This window comes from Andrena cerasifolii, chromosome 1 (assembly GCF_050908995.1).
Source record: "Andrena cerasifolii isolate SP2316 chromosome 1, iyAndCera1_principal, whole genome shotgun sequence".
NCBI classification, from domain to species: Eukaryota; Metazoa; Arthropoda; class Insecta; order Hymenoptera; family Andrenidae; genus Andrena; species Andrena cerasifolii.
Genome location: NC_135118.1, coordinates 10,005,943 through 10,025,489, shown reverse-complemented (window position 1 = coordinate 10,025,489; position 19,547 = coordinate 10,005,943). Strand labels below are relative to the sequence as shown.

General features: G+C 36.1%; 1 protein-coding gene and 1 long non-coding RNA gene across 2 annotated transcripts in view; one reads left to right on the top strand and one right to left on the bottom strand.

Moving 5' to 3' along the window:
* LOC143375492 (uncharacterized) overlaps nt 1-19,547 on the top strand; it is a 448,968-nt gene that overhangs the window by 201,961 nt on the left and 227,460 nt on the right. The gene's annotated exons all lie outside the window — the stretch shown is intronic.
* On the bottom strand, nt 12,870-18,839 carry LOC143375460 (cytoplasmic dynein 2 light intermediate chain 1). Its single transcript, XM_076824564.1, has 7 exons — nt 18,705-18,839; nt 18,268-18,382; nt 18,079-18,180; nt 15,940-16,266; nt 15,686-15,843; nt 15,344-15,587; nt 12,870-14,081 (listed from the first exon to the last, which is right to left on the bottom strand). Exons 1-7 carry the CDS (start codon nt 18,719-18,721, stop codon nt 14,010-14,012), a joined length of 1,035 nt encoding a protein of 344 aa, XP_076680679.1. The 5' UTR covers nt 18,722-18,839; the 3' UTR covers nt 12,870-14,009.

The window sequence follows — 19,547 nt, the reverse complement described above, 5'->3', positions numbered from 1 at the left end:
ACGCGATCGCTTCAACGGGCACCGCACTTCTTGGCTATCTTTATTAATAATTCGATTCTGGAGGGTGGGCATACGAAATTAATGCATGGGCAAATCTCTTCTACATCTAAACTAACGGACTGCATCGTTGAAAGAACGATTTTGATAATATTTTCTAGAAAAATCGAACTCTAACGCGATCGCTTCACCTGTACCCTTCTTTTCCAGGTTTTTATTTTTTATTTAAATTCTGAAGGGTGGGCAAATGAAATCTGAGAGTGGGCAAACGTGGCCAGGTCGGGTATATTCGTATCCTTCTTTTAAAAAATTGAAATGCATTCATCGTGGGTGATGAAGACAAATTTTTTATTTTGTTCATAACTTTTTTTGGAGGGTGGGCAAAAAAAAATTTTTTATGGGCAAACGTGGGCAAACGAAGGACAATCATTTCCCACCGACAAATCATTAAAATGTTTTCATGGGGGTGCTGATGAAAATTTATTTTTGCCATAATTTTCTTTTGAAGGGTGGGCAAACGAAATTTTTTTATGGGCAAACATGGGCATACGATGAACAAACGAATGCCGTTGAGTTTTTTTAAAAAATCGAATTTGGGGGTGCTATCTTCACAGACCTATATGCGGCGGGGCAAGTTTTTACGGTACCAACGTGCCCCAAGTCACGGTAACAACTAGCCCCTACCGACACATGTAGCAATTTCAAAGATTATTCTGCTTATACATGTATTCAAACGATAAACACTATTACACCATGTTCTTAAATGTCATTTGATCCATAAGAACGATTCAATCTATAATATCTACGTTAAATAATTGAAATAGACCAAAAAGTAATGATAGAAAAATTTTTACTTATCTGGTACGCGACTAATAGGCCCTTGCTTACAACCACACAATTCGCTGTCGCGGACGCTATTAAAGTGGGGGACAGAGTGGCGTGATCAGCTCACACGGAAAAAATAATTTAATGTACAACGCTCTTTTTATTTTGAAGATAGAGCCGTCGGAACAACTTACCCCCGGAACTTTTAGCCCCGGTCTCCCCTACTGTAAAAGCATAACTTCACAGGTTAATTTACCATGAAAATTAGCTAACCCAGATTCTATTAGCGACCATGCAAGAATATAAGAACATGATCTTTAAAACACGAGTATTCTTTACTGACAACGTGAGAAATTAGCATTTAATACGTTTTGCAAACGCTCATAGGGACAGCTACTTGGTAGTAAACTTGGTAGTAATAGAATCAAAAACCTTTAATTTCGATATTACTTATTATTGATATATTGAATCGAAATTTGCATACTTCTTCAAAGTAATTATCTCATTTCTTACTTAATCGTAAAGAATAAATTTCTGATTAGAATTTCGCTTTGATTCGTTATATTGCGAATAAATAATATCGAAATTGGGGAGGGGGCGATATCGAATCAAAGGTCATGCAAGTAGCTTTGCTAAAAATTTCACTTGTGATTTATATCTTGGGTCACTATTGACCCACTACTAACTACTTAGTAACTTGGGCTCTGTTTAATTATTGTTTTAATCAGTTTATTGCGACTGAAAGTTTCTTTCTTGAAATAAATAAAACTTGTGGTCGTTGACGCTTGGAAATAATTTATGTTAACATACACGACCTCTAAAGTGTCTCCAAACTAAATGACGAAACTCAACCAGTATGTTCTGCGAATAAAAATAAAAGAAATGTTACATAAATATGTGTCTAAAAATTATTTCTTAAAAAGTTATAATAAAAATATTAAACACGAAGAATGCAATACTAATGGGTTTGCTGTTAGAGTAGATCGATGATACTTATCTAATCTGTTTAGATTCGAGCTATGTTTACTATTTGAAATCGTTGAGAGTTATCGATATTAAATGTATCAGTACCGATAACAAATTCATACGAAAACATTTTAGTGAGCGGAGGTTCAAATGAACAGTAGGTAATGCAAAGAATCGATCATGCATTTATTGAAATTAGTAAAGATCGGTATGACATTCGTAAAATACTGTAGACAACTTCCCCACGGTGTCAAACTTGTATTACTAAAAGCGGATAGCATTTTGAAATGGAACATTAACCATTACAATTTTCTTTTCTCTTTGTTATAATTTTTTAAGGCAACATTATTGGACATATGTATGCGTGTTTTCACTTCGTTTTCTTACTTCTATTTGTAGAACATACTGATGCAGTTTGACCGTTTAATTTCGAGACACTCTGTATGATATTTAAACAGTCAGTAAGGTGTTTTGAGTACGTATGTGCATCTTGTCTCACTTGTATATGTCTGCCATGAAATAATCGTGTCACAAATATTTCTGTACCTACACATATAAGAAGTAGTGCTCCTGATTTCTCGATATTTTTTGCTTCTCGAGAAATCAGAAATCACATCATACTTCTCGAGAATTCTGGACGAATTGAAAGGAATATTACAAAATTTATATTTTTGGAATAATGTTGATAATATTTATCAAAAACAGAAGAAACCTTTAACTAATTGTTCATTCCTGTCTAATTTGAACAAACCTTGTATAAATGAAAAAAAACAGATATTAAATATAATTGATATATTTATTTATTTAATACAAAATTTGTGCAAAGTGAAACATTACTTTTTTATTTTAAAATTTTATTTTTCATCTGTTTCTTTTTTGTGATAAAATCTGTAGCTGTAGAAAACTTTCTTTCGTTTTGAGTGGATGTTGACATAATCCTATGTAGCAGATCCAAAAGTTATGGTAAATTGGGTGTCCTTCCAGTGGACTGAAAAATATGAAATTCCTCTGTTAAAGTCCAACTAAAAATCCAATTCCGAAAATAGAGAATTCTCGAGAAAAATAGTATTTTTTGAGAAATAAGAAATAAGCATTTATAAAATTTCTCGAGAAATTCTCGAGAATTCTTTCTCGAGAAGGAACACTAAGTATTCATGTACAGTACATAGGTATCTATGTAACAACTAGCAACGCGGTGAACATTTCAAAATATTCTTGTTTTGTGTGTTCAGTTCGATGGATTTATTAATAATTATTAACTTTTAACAAGTTCTACAGAATAAAATTCTGTGCAATTCTACTGTGCACTGTCTGTATCACTCCATTATAAATTTTTATCAATTATTTACTTAAGCTATTCACGAACACTTCGTTTCTTATTTGCAACGAAACACAATAATACGTCTATAAACGTGTTTTAAGTGTTTTAGTTACATATTTAATACGTAATTAGTCAATTATTTATCTTTTAAGATGTACAAATTGGAATTTCTTATCTTTCCCATAAAAATGTGAAAATTTATAATTATCATTTGAGAGTAGGTCAACAGAATCCTTCGGAATAAGAATAACTAATAAAAAAGATAATGAAGTTTTCCTTGAAACAGGGTCAGGATCTCCAATAATAAATGCATGTTAAAACAATATTTTCGCCGCCCCAGTTTGCCAGAGAAACGTAACTGCTATGATCCATTAAACCACGATTTAGGTACTTACTCCCCCCCATTCGTTTATTTTAACCTTTCAATTTATTCTATTTGCGAATTTATTACTAAGTAGTTAAATGCCATTGGAGATTCCAAAAACCATGAAAATATCGGAACTCCAAAAGATTCCTTGAATATGGAAACGACATTAAAACACAAGCTACATGACTGGATCAGATCTTAGAAAAAATAAATACAGTTTTGTGACTTGATGCGCCAATTAAAAAAAGGCGATATTCTTGTTTACTTACGAAATTATCTAACACGAATTTTCTACCGTCTCGTACCGATTTTTATTTCTATCTCGGGGACGTGAAAATTCCACGCTAATTTTCTCCTCTGATTGCAAGAAAGAGCCAGTAGTTGTCTATTGCTCCTACGCGAAAAGGAAAGGTGTATATTAATTCGCGAGTAGTCGAGGCAAGGGAAAGGAACTGGCGTTCGAATTACGAAAGAAAGGCGAACCTGACCGAAGATGGTAGGGAGGAAGGGGCTGTGTATCCGTGGTCATCGTTGCGTATTCAAAGCCGTTAATCAACTGTATCGATGAACATCGAACTCACTTTTCATCCACATCAGCACCCATAAGTCAAGGGAGTCAAGGATCATTCCAAGGAATATGCGTGCGATTCACTTTTCAAAGGATATCAATTGAGTTCCAAATACTAATATTTTTTTTTCATTTTCCCACAATCAACTATCTGAATTTATTATTGAATCATGAAATTTGGATATTAATAATAGTATAAATAAAGACTTAATAGCTACACATAAAGGCTGGAACAGGCACGTCCAGTAATTTAGTCGAGTAGCGAGTAATTTAGTAATTTACCATTGTTTTATTAAACTACTCAACTAAATTTTAGTGCCCACACACGGTAAATTACTAAATTACTAGAGATGTAGCGACTAGTGGCCGACTAGTCGGTTAAGGGGTGACGCCACCCTCAGGCGCTCGAAGCAGCACTAAACTATTTAGACGAATTTTTTTTACTGATAACATGAGGTTGAAAATTATTTCTTTCCTTCTTATGTGTAGAGCATGTATTAGTGCATATATTGTATAAATACTGTACAAAAATATAAAAAAATGGCCGAGTTATTTGTTGTCCCGCGAAGCTTGTCTGTCGTTACACGCGTGAGTGGTATACGAAATTACAACACCCAGTTTCATCTGAAATGAAAAATATGATGGTTTTAGTGTTCCTTAATAAAATACCTACAGTGTAGCATATGGATTTGACAAAAAAAGAATTTATTGCACAAATGAGAGCAAGGTGAAGAAAATTATTTGTTTCTCACCTGACAGAACAAACTTAAAACATTTATAATATACGAATGGGTTATCGCGTGAAGAAAATGATATGCTACATTGTAGATAATACCATTAAGAATATGCGTGTCAAGTTTGAAATCAATCGGACAAATAGTTTTGTGAGACATTTGGTACACCGTTCGCGCGGAGGAGCTTCAAGGGACAACAAATAACTCGGCCATTTTTTAATATTTCCGTATAGTATTTATACAATATATGCACTAATACATGCTCTACACATAGGAAGTAGAGAAATAATTTTCAAGCTCATAGTAGCTGCAAAAAAAATTCTTCTAGGCTTGAGCGTCTCAGGGTGGCGCAACTCCTTGAGCCAATTATCCGGCCACTTTTGTAATCGGCGACTAGTCGGCTTCTTGGGGGCCGATTAATCGGCTAGTCGGTCAAAACCGTAGTCGGTACATCTCTGTAAATTACTTGCTACTCGACTAAAACACTGGATGTGTCTGAACCAGCCGTAATAGAAAATGAAACTATAGGTATGTATAGTACACCATTTGTAACTGTATTCGTCTGAAGTTTAGTTATTTCATACGTTACGGGACACATTAAGTGTTTCTTTCTGAATAGTTATAATTATACATTCCTTTTGCTTCATTTTTTTATGAGCAACTGACGAAGGAAGACGAATCGTGGCCAATTCCTTCAGAGACTCTAGAGTGGACCCTAAGATTCCTCAATTAACCCCTACGTTCAAAGTAGTTACATTTTATTATAAATTTTTACGCCGTCATAAAGTTATTGAACTGAACTCAGAACCAAGAGTCCTTAGTTCGAGCGAACATTCAAAGATACCCTGCGCACGAACAAGTTTCCATTGCTTGGATCATGACGAAGCAGTTAGTGTCAGCGCGACTACTGCATTGGCGTTTCAGTGGCCTGACTCCGCCAGGTACGCTACTATTATAAATACATCAATGGAGTTCGCGAGATTCAGGCAACATCAACAGCTCTGAATTTTTCGACTTTGCGCGCATACACAGGTGAAAACCTGTTGCTCGCTTTTACCTACGATCGACAAACGATGATGGATTCAAAAGGAATCTTAATGGTCTAGCTTCGTGTAAAATATTTAGTCCCCTCTGCGAGACCAAGCCTGGAAAATTGTCAATTGGAAAGAAGTGAGATAGGAATCGAGTTATTAAGAAGATGGATCAAGGTATTTAAAGAATGGATCAAAGTATTTAGAAGAAGGATTTAGTATTCCGTTTTTGAAGCACCGGTTCGTGATTCAGACCCTTGTCAGCTCAGAAATTAAAAAACTGTGCAGGTACAAGCATGTTATCTGGTTTTCTTCGCAGTCACATTCTGCCCCATTTGCTATATCTTTTTAGAAACTGACAATATTTTTTTCATAGTATTTACACGAGGTATGCGATTTTTTAGTGATATTATCTGTTACCATTATAGTTGAGGAACCCTGCCCAACTCAATGTTCACGTCTAATCTTTTGTCTAATCGTGTTGAAAATAGATGGTGTAGATTTTCTCCAAATATTCTTGGTATAATCTGAATAATTATAGAATATGACTTTAAATTAAAAGATCACTCAACAGTAATAGAGTACCGGCATAATCGATGCAGAAAGTCACATTGAACAAAAAGATAGTCACTTCCTGCAGTTCCTCTTATAGCGTAATTGTTTGACTCTAGACGAGGGTATATACCTAAGAAATGTTACGAGAACTTCGGGAATTAAAATTCATTAATGAGGAAAATAGGTGTCAGTAGGAAAGAGTTACAAAGTTCCAACTAACACCGGAATATTATTATGTTCGCTTAAGGAGGAAGCCCTATTTAGGACGCTAGGAATAAGGTGATTCTTGGGAATTTTTTTCTAAGAAACTGCTAAGCGGATCTTTTCTAAACTTTCAGGGTATGTTAGTTCACATTCAAACAATAACTAGAAAAAAGAAAATCCTTAATTTTTTTTATTTCAGGGAAGGAATTGGGGCCACCATTACAATCGCATAATTGCAACTCCGGCGCGCGAGTCCTAACGAACGTGTTCATATATCTCCATTTCTACCGAACACTTTGTAACGAAAAAATCAATTTTTATTGTTGGAATGTGAACTAAAATACCCTGAAAGTTTGGAAAAGATCCGCTTAACAGTTACTCAGAAAAAAAATTCCCAAGAATCCCCCCTTAATGGAGATATAAACCTCCAGTTAATTACACCAGCGAAGAAAATTTTTCTTGTTATTTAAGTAAACTTAGTACATACCAACGAAGAATAAGAATTACATTTTCGTACTCTAAAGTAGTTGAGACATTGTATAATACAGCTTATACTTTAGCATGCCAAGTTGCTCGTGTAACTAGTAAATGAAAGATTAAGACTATTCCTGGAGACAGAAATTATTGCGAAGACGAAGGACAACAAGCCTGTAATTCCGTGACAAAAAGCGTAAAAGCTACGGGCTGAAAAAGAGAAATTTAGATATTGCAAAAATTCGGTTGCATTTGCATACCTACTATCCATTGCAATTATTGTAACCTATTTTTACGGAATGTATAACCCTCTATTAACATTAAAAGACTATTTATTTAATGCATTTGATTTTTATCGTTCTTACGAGAGACCTATTAAATCTCACACCAGTTGATAAAGGCGCGCATAAGCTTTTCATGCGCTTCTTGTGACAAATTTTCGGGCACGTTCTTAATTCGTTTTATTTTAAGAAGCTATTTTTAATTAATGTACTAGTACTTTTCACGATATTTTAAAGCAAAGGTATGTAGGAGGTGGTCTCAATAAAACCCAGACAAGTAATAGTAAATGTGGACGTTTATTAAAACTAGATATGGACTGGTTAGGGCCTGGAGACGAACTGACTAACCGAACATCTCCGCAGGCTCCCAGGGCAAATAGCCAGGGTTGTTTACAATACGTGATCGACACGGGCGGGCCGAACTCGTCACGTACTTATCAGTCCTACGACGCAAAAGGCGTCGGCCCTAATCTCACAGACCCAAGGAGGCGGTCTACTAGACTAAACAGTCTACAGGTATTTTATTTATGGTCATTCCCTAAAAAGCTTGTATTAATATCGAAATTATTGAGAAAAAATCGTATCGATTGGCCCTGTAACGATTAAATTGTGAAATTTTGTTGGACAAATCTATATCGTAACCATATTTTGAACTTGGAACAAGTAGTCGAAGTTAAAAATTTCCTACACGTGTTTCTGTGTAGTAAGTGCGCATTTATGCTTATACGCGATTGGGGGATTGAAATTTAAATAGCGCGCGCCGGAGGTTGTGTCCCCGAATTTTTAATTCTTCATAATTCGAGAATGAAGCTTTTGATTTCTGTTGTCTGGAAGAATTTATACATTTCGACTTATCCCATTTAAAGACAGTTTGTATTGCGAAAGTGGTATTTTGAAATGCTAACCAGTCAAATTGGGCTTTGTATTTCAAACAATGAAATCTATAATTTTAGTGCAGCCTAATTTATTAGAGCAGTCTATTTTCGTATATCGTTGAAAATAGTTATAAAATAACCAACTCGGATGACCATCGATTAATTACAAGTTCACGTTAACACCGTATCCAACGTTACGTAATGACTGTCACACATCAAGTACCCTAACATTTCATATGAATTAGGTATTCTGTGAAAATGTTCGTTTAAGTAAATCGGTTCGTTTCTGAGGACAAGAAGTAAATTTACATTCGATAGTTCTGATTGCAATGTGTATCCTCTACGAATTCATATTTTGATATCTTTACACTTATAGTTTTAAATTATCATATTCCTATATTTATAGTTTTGTTTGAAAAATTTGGACATCACTCGAGTTCTATATATTCTTTTTACGAATTGGTCGTATAGTTCTCTGATTTCTGAAGGGAGAAAAAATAGATCTCCGTGCTTTCAAAGATCAAATAATAAAATTTAGTTTCATTATGTAACAGCATACCTAGTAATTTAAACATATTAAAAAATATCACAACGTCAAACTCTAAGAATAATACTACTCCTGAACGCATAAGTACTGTTCATGGTCTCAACATCTTACGTTGTGTTGATCTCGAGATACGTCGCCTTCGTATACAGCGGCATTCATATTACTCTAGCGAAGCATACCGTCTATTTCCAAACAGATCGTCGAATTAAATCAGCGACACATTTCTACTTACATTTACAAATTATACCCGAAATAACTAAATTCTCATAACCACAAGCCAGCCAACTCGGAGTAGAATATACACTTGCATGATCCCCTCGATCCCCATGTCTGTCAACATGCAGACACCCTTACAAAAAAATCCCCACCTAAATTAACTATCGTCAATCGCCACTCCAGCAGATAATTTATTCCGCGAAGTACAGGGTTGGTTACATTCAGTTCGCTCAATACGACAAAAGAATACCATTCAAATCATAAGCACACGTTGAAGGACCACGGGGAACCACCCCCTCCCCGAGGACGCATTCTAGCCACCACGCTTGAAGACAAGACATGAAAGCGCATAGGTAGGCGCGCTAGCAATATTGATCATTCGAAAAACTCGATCACACGAAAGATGCGCGTAACGAAGGACGACACCGGATGATAACTGTCCAGGGTGGGCGCGTTCACACTGGAATCGATAACCGCGAGAAGAAGCCGGGGGAGGGGGGGTGGGCGTTCTACGATAACCGCGATATACAACGTTTGGAAGGCAGGTCGCGCGACGAAAACAAATTAACCCCCCGTTTCGTCGATTCGGGCAGCTCCGATTCTCGCTGACAGGTGTAAGCCGAAAGCTACCCGATCAACGGATCACAGTTAAGCAACTGTCAAGCAGTTTTCTTCCTCACTCACCTGTTCGAATATCACCGGCGCAGCTCTAGCAGACGATCACTCCCACTAGCACGGCTGAATCTCGGTGACACGGCGACAACGGTGCCGAGAGATAGAGAGGAAAACGCGCGAATGGCCAACGTCAGAGGGAGAGCGCATGGGTAGGAGGGGCAGGAGGTGAATGATAACAGATCCGCAGCGGAACTACGGTAGCTGTCGGTGGAAAACTCGCGAAGACAGCTTCGGAGCAGCCTTTTGCTGGGGCGCGGCGAGCCCTGGTCAGAGCACGGTACTCTGTCACAGCGGCATTTTCACTGAGGAAACGCGCAGGCCGGAAAGCGAGTGGCCCGCGACACAACGCAGCAAAAAACCCCCCCAGCCGGATCCCGTTTTCGTGAACGCTCGACTCCGACTATCGGGAGCGAGCCGTACACAGCGGCGCGCATGCGCGCCGCACTGGACGCGCACGCGTGTTGACGTTCACCGTTCCTTATCAGCGCACCGCTCTCCGTCGTCACGGTGGACCGGGGATAGCCATGCGGTTCGCGATGATGACGGTAGCGCACCCCCTCCAACTTTCCCCCCTCCACGGCTGTGCCCTTCGGGAAAGGACGAGGGAAAAGACGCTTGCGCGATAATATTCGGGGTAAGAATCAAGCTCGTGTCGATGAGATGTTTGCTAAGCCCCGAATCGTTCCGTGCGTGTGACAAAAAATTTCAATCTCTTTAAGTGTTTAAGTATTATTCGAATTTCGAGAATTTTTCACCCTCCGCGCTGCAACTTATCCGCGCCGATCGATCGGATATATTTGTCTTCAATAGGTACTATCCGTACTGAATACAGGACGGTGGAATAATAATGTAGTGGTTTCAAAAGTATGTAGGGGAGAGCGGGGACAAACGTAAGACTTTTTACATTTGGCCTAGCCTACAATTGTCTTTTATTGATATAGAAATGAAAAGTATGTCTTAAGATACTATGTTTATTGGTCTGTTATTTCAGCCCAGACTCAGCCTTAAGTGATAATTAGTGGAAAAGTTATGGCAGTTTTCCGCAGTGACTGGCATTGTTACTTTTATCCTGTAGGGGTAGGACGAAATTAACATACCGTGGGAACGAAAGTAACACTAATTATTTTCAGGAGAATTAAGTAAAAACACTTCGTCCAACGCAGAAAGGATTTTTTATTATAAAAAACGATAGAAAGAAACGTTTAGATAAACATATTTTAAGTAACAATAAAAAGAAATAAATTTTAAATAATGAAAGGTGGAAAGCATAATCAGCTTCGAACATTTCTTTGGTATTGTGTATTTAGTTGAATGATACGTATTAAATTTTACATACTTCGAATTAAAATTATGAGATACGTAGTGAAGATCACCGAGAGTCTAACCCTTAAAATCTAGACATTTGGGATGATTCTCTCTCGAACAGCTTTCACTGAAAGGCTCCAATCAAACCAGACATAGACAATCATTATCAGCTGAAGAATTCCTGTCCTGTATGCTATTTTGCTCGCCCATGTAACATGTTACTTTCATCCCCATAGTGACGTGTTACTTTTGTCCCCAGCCATGTTTTGCAGAATAAAACTGTTATAACATACAAACTATACAAGACTTGTTACAATCAAATACAGAAACTTATGAAGACATTATCTAAGAACGCTCTAGCAAATAATTGGTTTAATATCTATAGTATTAAAAAAAATAAATAGAAGAAACTCACTTGAATGATCGAAATAACAAATTTTGCTCAGCGTCACTCAATACAATAAAATAGCCACTATACACATGTAACTGTGTAAATCAAACGTTTTGAAAATGATAGTAATTTATTTATTTAAATCTACTACCTACTAATGAATTCTTTCATTTATACAAAATGTAATACAACCAGCACCTAATGTTAACACTTTGACGGCCGTACATTTTGGAACATACTATCGCTCGTTGCCAATCTTTTTCAAATGTCGCAACTATTGTACATAAGATATAAAACTTTGAATGGATGTAGTTTTGACGGTGATAAATGTGAAATGAAATTGATTTCTTAGGCTCTCAGAGAATCAAGGGCGTCCGGAGATTTTTTTCCAGGGGGGGGGGGGGGTAACTTTCAGATGCTGGTAAAGAAAAATATACCCCTCTTGTTTCGTTTAACCCATTTTATAGTGCCAATTTAATTAAAAATTTAAAACCGAAATTTTAAAACATTCCCTTTTTAGTATAAACTTAATAAAGATCAGTTTTGAAAAATAAGCGATTTTTTCTCAGGGGGTGAGCCACTGCTCCTTTTGCACCCCCCTCCGGACGCCTATGCGGAGAATAGTACCTACATAGGTCGAAATCGTGAAACAACGTATACGCGACAACGGCTGTTAAAGTATTAATTAGAACACTGATATCACTGGGGGTATATTTGGGGAGATTAAGAGATAAAAAGTGTTAATGGGTATGGAAAACTTTGATACGTTTGTTCTTTCTTTATCAGTACGAATATGTGCGTAAGGGTAGAATGAAATTTGCAGATTTTAAAGACTCGTTAAAACTTTCAACATTTACCAATATTTTTAAACTTTTGAAAATTGAATAGTATTCCAAGTAATTCAAAACAGGATAATGACTGAATTGATTGAAAATTTTCAAGAGAACGGGCCCAATGCACATCATCAGTGTGTGGACAAAGGATTGTGGTATTTCTTTTTGCTTCTTTCGTTGAAAGTGCTACATTGTGTGTGCGACAATATCGAATACATAATATGGTACTGAGAATTGCATGCGCGACGTTTGCAAGACTGATCTGTTATATGTACATAATAAACAATACATAATTTCAAACTTATAATATCTTTGACAGGCATTATTCGCCAGTTAAGCATCTATAGTTTTGAACCACCCTGTATATTTTTTTCTGATACATAAATGTATATAGTTTGATATTTATTTTTCCGAGATCGATCCGTAATGTGTGTACACAAATAAACGCAAATACTTTGATCAACTTAAAAATAACTTCACTGTACAAGGAAATTCTACATGAAAACATTCTAATTATATGTTTATGATGTCCGATGCAATTATGTATTTCATATATAGGGCGTCTCTAAATTAGTGAACAAAGTACTGCTTAACGAGTAAGTAACGAGTAAACGTAAGTAGAAACAGGAGATACCGAAACGACTCTTTTCTTTATAATATTTATTATACTTCTTAATATTACACTTATTGTATTTGAAAGAATCTTTTGTTTCGTGTTAAAGGAATTACTAAAAATTATATTTAATACATTTACAGAATTCATTCCGTGACTAATTAAAATTTACAAAAGCCTTCCGAAAATAAGGTGTAAACAAAGAGTATTTACATTTTAAACAGATTGTATTTCTGTTATCATTTGTATCAGATGCTCGAAACAAATGAAAAATATATGATAAATTTAATCACCTGTCCTCCTAAATCCTCCAAAAATGGATCAACAAATGTACCAAAAAAATCAAAATTAACAAACTTTTCTTTTACATAATTTTTGTCATACTTCAATATTAGATCCAACGAGACTGGTATGTGCTGTAGCATACACAACCGTATCGTATGACATAATTCTGCTTACTTCTGATAAATACATTTTATCGCTAGCCTTCTTATCATTGTTGCCATTGCAAATACTAATGCCTTTCTTCTGATCTATGTGCTTTCGATATACAATGAAGAAGAGACTCAATATTGCAAGAACGACGTTGCGAATTCTATAATTCTGACTGACACGATATTAGTATTATCAACACTTTAACTGCGAAAACTTCAAGTAGAAATTGGTTACTTTGTATGCTCCTTTATAGCTCCGCATTAGCTGTTGTGATAAGTACTAGAACCAACCAGTCACAAAAGGTTGCTGACATCCAGAACTACATATTAGACTACTTTAACAAATGTATCATTACTTTCTTACAGCATATACGTATGTATACATCTTTCGTTAAAGAGTTAAAATTTAAAAACAAATTATGGTAAACAATGAATTACTTTTATAATAATGCTTTTTATACTCAATCGCCATGTGCAAGACCTTACCCAGGTCTGCATTAAATTAAATTTCAAACGAACTTATTCATTATAAGAAATATTTTTAGTACCATCTAATTGAAAAACATTTACCTTGACAACTACTAGATTTTTACATATTTGTACGGTGTATTTAATTTTTTGTAACACACGCATATAAGAAAAAAGGATATTTTCTACATGTCAGAAGTGTCTTTTCATCTCTGATAAGATGGAGCACGTGAAGAGCATCCCAGAGGATTTTTCATTCGAATATCTGTCGGTCGTCATACGTTCGTGGTAAATCCATGCGATGAAATATCTTTATCTGGCCATTGTGTCTATGATGGATCTGGGATCGGAATTTGAGATGTTCGACCTTCCAGCATATCGTGGAGGAGAATACCAATTTCCTGAAAGCAGCACACTCTCTTACCTGCTCCATTCAGTGAAACGAGAAAACGGTAATAAGATCGGGGACTAAATAAATGCGAGACAACAGCCAATATGAATATTTATAAAAAAAAAACTGTTTGATAGTTTAAACAGTTCAGTTGGTAAAAGTGTCGCTCAAGTACAAATTTAGCTGCATAATAAAACTCATAGAAAAAGAAACAAAAGAATTCTAATAAACACAGATACACAAACAAATCGTTCTTAAGATGCTCAGATTTGTAATAAAATATATTTTTCTAAATTTGTGATAAAATCAAGCTGTCAATTTTGTAGATAATATCCGTCACGGCTATACAAAAAAGCAAATAAAATAAATATATGAGATTACAAGCAGTAGAGAGAATCGCTTATTTTGAAAAATTGCAACAACTCGGTGAAACAGGAAATTTATACAAAATTAATCTACAAAAGATCTACGGTTCATTAAATCTTTATTTCGAAGCCATATTAGACGTTAATATGCCAGACTCCCGATATATTCCACAATATTCGTATTATGGATTTACTACGTAAAGTAGGTACTGAATATCCCGAATTTGATTTAATGTACAGTGATAATTAAAAGAAAGTTTCAAAGTAATATTTTCATGTACCTATGTAAGTAACATTAATATCTGATCCTACCAAGGGTGTCCGCAGACTTTTTTCCAGGGGGTGGGGGCAACTTTGTCAAATTAATTAAAATTTTAAAAATATTCACTTCTTTAGTACAAACTTATTAAAAATTAATTTTTAAATATAAGCGATTTTTCTCAAATCCGGGGGAGGGGGGCAACAGCCCTCTTGCCCCCCGCTGCAGACGCCCATGGATATGTAATATTACATACAACTGCGTTCCATATAAGAGTGTACCAACGCCCCTACCAATTTGCGACCGGTCTGCGCAGCTCCCACGGACCTGACACGTGCGATTGGTCGTAGCACTTTCGCGATTGGTCGTAGCACTTTCCCAGCCGGTTTACTACCAAGCAACAGTGTATCCCTGCGCGAAACGAGTATGCTCTAATGTGGAACGCAGTGTAGGTAGATACAGACTGAACTATTTTGAGAAATTTCTTTTATCCATTATAATATTTCTGTTGTTCGCCCTCTAAAAGTCTAAACTGACCTCCGGCCATCTCTGTTTATCAGAATTCTTTTGTTTCGCAGAGTTTTATCAAACTAAACTGTTACTTATGGTTCTGAAACATCCTGTGCAAATGAAGCCACGTAGCGATACCTCTTCCCGTTGAGCTTGTAATCTATCGATAATTGGCTCATTAAAGTTGGGATCGTTACTGGGATCCTCCAAAATAATATCGTTGCTTCTCGACACTTGCGGTACACGAGTAGTATAAATCTGCTTGATGGCGTCTAAGATTGCCGACGGCCTGGTCGGAGGAAATTGCAAATCGATCGACGAGAAGGAATCCGAGCCGGCGGGTATCGCCAATGCTTTCTCGAAATCCGTGCATTTTCCATCACTGAATTATCCCCCCCCCCCCCAAAAAAAAAAAAAAACGAAAGACACAATTGTACTTTTAAAATATTACTAATGTTTTGGTGTTGAATCGAAACTCACGAAAGCTGAGCGCCAAAACCACAATGAGATAGTAACTCTTTCGTTCTGCGCAGTAGAGTTTTATCTTTCGATGAATGATAATAGAGGCCCGCTCCTAAGACGTGAGCTATGGCTCGCAAAGTTTTCCCAACTATTTCTCTTACGCTTAGATCTAAATCCTATCGTGCAATCGACAAAAATAACTTTTTTTATTGGTGTACAAAGTACTACCGTTTTTATTAAATTCACTATTTTCGGTGGTAGCTCGGCGATACCTTGAATTGGTCGTATTTCCCTCCTACAATGTAAAGTTTCGCCGGAAATTGATCGACTTCCCTTTCCACCGGCCTCTTTCGTTCTTTGACACGTTGCAGCTTTAGTTCTTGAATCGTCACGTCGTCGTAACTCATTTTCATCGCGTTACGAACTACCGACAAAGCTTCGTCGAACGTAGACCATAAAATTTCTGGTTGCGATAAATCCAGTATCATCAATACTGTGATGTGGTGCGGAGAATGAGTTAAAGATGAACCTGTCATCGCGGCTGATACCAACGAAGACGTTAAACATCCTACTTCCCACACGTGTACGATATTTTTTATCTGCGGCAACGATTGAAATGAAAGAATAAATGCTTATATTTTTTTACAATTAACCCTTCGTGATCACACGGGGTGTATTGTACCCCAAGAATAATTTTCGAGTTAAAATGTCGTGTCTGCACGACTTCCAAAGGGGATTTAACGCAAGAAAAAAAAATAATTAAAAAATCGCTTTTTTCTCACAACCGTGGAAAATCGCTCATTTTTAACTACAATTTTTGGTAATTATTTAGAAGTTTTCCGTCCTCGCCGATTTCAACTATTTTTGAATATGTTGTCGGGGACACGATTCTGAATATTTTTTTTCTATACATGTTACCGCCGCCCGACCTTCATTTCCGAGATATTTGCGAAAAACTGCTTTTGACTTGTTCCGACGCAACGCATTCCGCTTTCCAACTTGTCCCGGGTATTAGTATTGGTTGGGGCTAGACTAGCGCGGGGGCGCGCGCCCGCTCGCGGGCGCGTAAATCATGTTAGCGGGCCGATATGAGTCGGGGTGTTGACGGGCATCCGGAAGTTTCTGGTTCAAATATCTAAACTCACATCAGTTCGCTATCATGCTTTACGCGCCCCCCGCACTAATCTAGCCCCAACCAATACTAATACCCGGGACAAGTTGGAAAATGGAATGCGTTGCGTCGGAATAAATCGACAGAAGTTTTTCGCAAATATCTCGGAAACGAAGGTCGTGCGGCGGTAATATGTATAGGAAAAAGTTGTTCAGAATCTTGATCTTGATAACATATACAAAAATCATTGAAATCGGCGAGGACGGAAAACTTCTAAATAATTACCCAAATTTTATCATATTAAAATTTACATTTCTAGAAAAAGACTGTTAGACCATGATTGTATAAGTATTACGAACGTACAATTATCACTGAAAAGTTAAAAGACTCAAAAATACGAAAATGGTAAGTCAAAAACGACGCTGGGGTACAGTGAACCCCGTGTGACCAACTTGTGATTATAAGAAGGTGTGACCTCGAAGGGTTAAGTTACATTTTTACAGTAACGGTACTTTTATGTATATCTCCGTTTTTCTTTTGAAATTTTCGACGATATTTATGGGTGTTCTGTAAAATATATCAATGAAAAATCATATTTACAAAATTGTAAACTAGTTCCCAAGTACTTCATCTTTAACGTTCACTTCTTACAAAAAGATATTTTTCTAAATTTATTACTAACATCTTCGAAATAAAATATTCTTTTCTCTATATTAGTATCCTATGAATACTTAATCGGTGGCATATACTATTTATGTACGTATGTATAAGGATATCCCAATAGAAGAGACAAACGAAGGTAAGAAAGTTTTTTTTATTATTTTTTCTTTGTAGAATCTGATGGTATCAAAAAATTGTTTCTAAATTCTTCAAGGCAATCTTATAATTACTATATTTTTATTAGTGTCATAAAAGAGTTAAAACGCAAATACATGATATCATTCAAAACCTGTTTGGAGCAATCCAAAGTTTGATATTCGCATAATTTCGTTTAGAAACAGATATAATCATTTATAAAATGTTCGCGTAATAAAACATGAGCATCTTCAGAATTTGAAATTAATTAATTTATAACTGTTTACCCTTTTCAGGAGGTTGCTGAATTGATCACATTGTATAACTTGTATACTGAAATAAAAATATAGCATTACAAGCCCGTTTGGAAAAACGTAAGACAAAAATTTAGGCCGATAGTACAGTGAAATTCTACACGAAAGAAATTAAATTCAGCCAATAATTTGTGTATTACTTATGTAGGGATATCCTGTATAGTAAAATCATCATGAAAAGCAGAACTTACTAAACTCTTTCCACCTTTACGCCCGAAGGAGTAGTCCATCGCAATTGTTGGTTTCGGCGATTCGTCTTTCTCAAGAAATCGGTATACCATTGTAGTTTTGCCCTAAGAATTCATATTCTCTTTTGTAAAATATGAAAAGAATCATTTTTAAGAACATAATTTACTATTTTTGACTACGACATTACGCACAACTGCTTTGCTACCGACAATTATAAGTGAACGCTCGTACGTTTCATTTGGGTTGGTCCTACGCCTTTGCTCTTCCTCCAAACAAAGACGCAACGCTGCATCTCGCGCATTTTCTCTGAAAGATAATTTCGTCCCTACTATTGCTTTCTCGTCTCCATAATTTAGATTACATTACACAATTTATAAACGTAGTATTTCTTAATCACGTAAAAAACTTCAATCCATTATTACAATTCATAAGCAAAATGAAAAAGAGCACGAGAACATAAGAAAGTATATGACTATATTCACGCATTAGCGATGCATCGGACAAATGTATCTAAATTCCAAAAGTGAAGGATAGTGATGCTTCTCTTGAAGTCTAATCGAAGCTTCCTCAATTTTAATTATTTCAAACCCCATCTTTATGAACAAAAATATATGTGATTGGTACATACAAGTTTTGCTCAGCCATTAATTTTGGCTGATAGTTTTCTTAAATAAATATAAACCGCACAGTCGTATACGCGTTTGCTTTCACCGTGTAGGTTATGTTGGTGTTTTCGTATTCGTTGCTATAGTGATACGGAGAAACTCATTCGTAGAGTTATATACACATCTTAATATTTCGTTACTTTCATTTTTAACATTTTTTCTACATACGTAAGTGACGTACATATGTAATACTCAATCAGAATAACCCTTTCGTTATGATTAATAATAGTCAAATCAACTAACTACGGCGAATTCCACGGCCAAATCGACCGCGCAGGAATTTCCTGTTTTTGTAATAAAATGAATATCATAAATTATATGTTCTTGTTTTCGAGTCGTAATTTATGTTTAAAAACTTGTATTTTCTAATAATGTCTCTGTCACAGATTTTTTTTCCATATTTCGGGAGATTTTCATAAATTTGAAAACGAAAACCACGGGCGTTGCGGGCAATTTGGACGTAAGTGGAGGTCGCCTTTATAAAGTTTAGTTGGTCACAGGGCCACATTTTTGCCGCCCAAAATTTCTGCACTTGACTTCTATTTAATATGTTTTGTATTTACGGAGTACAACAAACTTACAGTTATATTACGTTTATGTGGGAGTTGGATTAATTTATTATTAAGCGTGCGATGTAGTTTTTTAACGCCTCCCTCGGCTGGCGCCCTTATGCGCATAACTGGCATAATGATTCCGTCTAGGGTTGCCAATGTTGCCATCCGTACTTTAAAATAAAGTATCTTACGTTATTATACGTAAATGTACTCTATACTTTTGAATATCAATAAAGTATGGGAAAATACTTT

Coding starts and splice junctions, on each gene's coding strand:
- LOC143375460 (XM_076824564.1), bottom strand. Junction 18,181..18,267: donor TTGTCGGTAGCAAAGCAGTT/GTGCGTAATGTC, acceptor ATGAATTCTTAG/GGCAAAACTACAATGGTATA. Junction 16,267..18,078: donor GTAAAGGTGGAAAGAGTTTA/GTAAGTTCTGCT, acceptor TCGTTGCCGCAG/ATAAAAAATATCGTACACGT.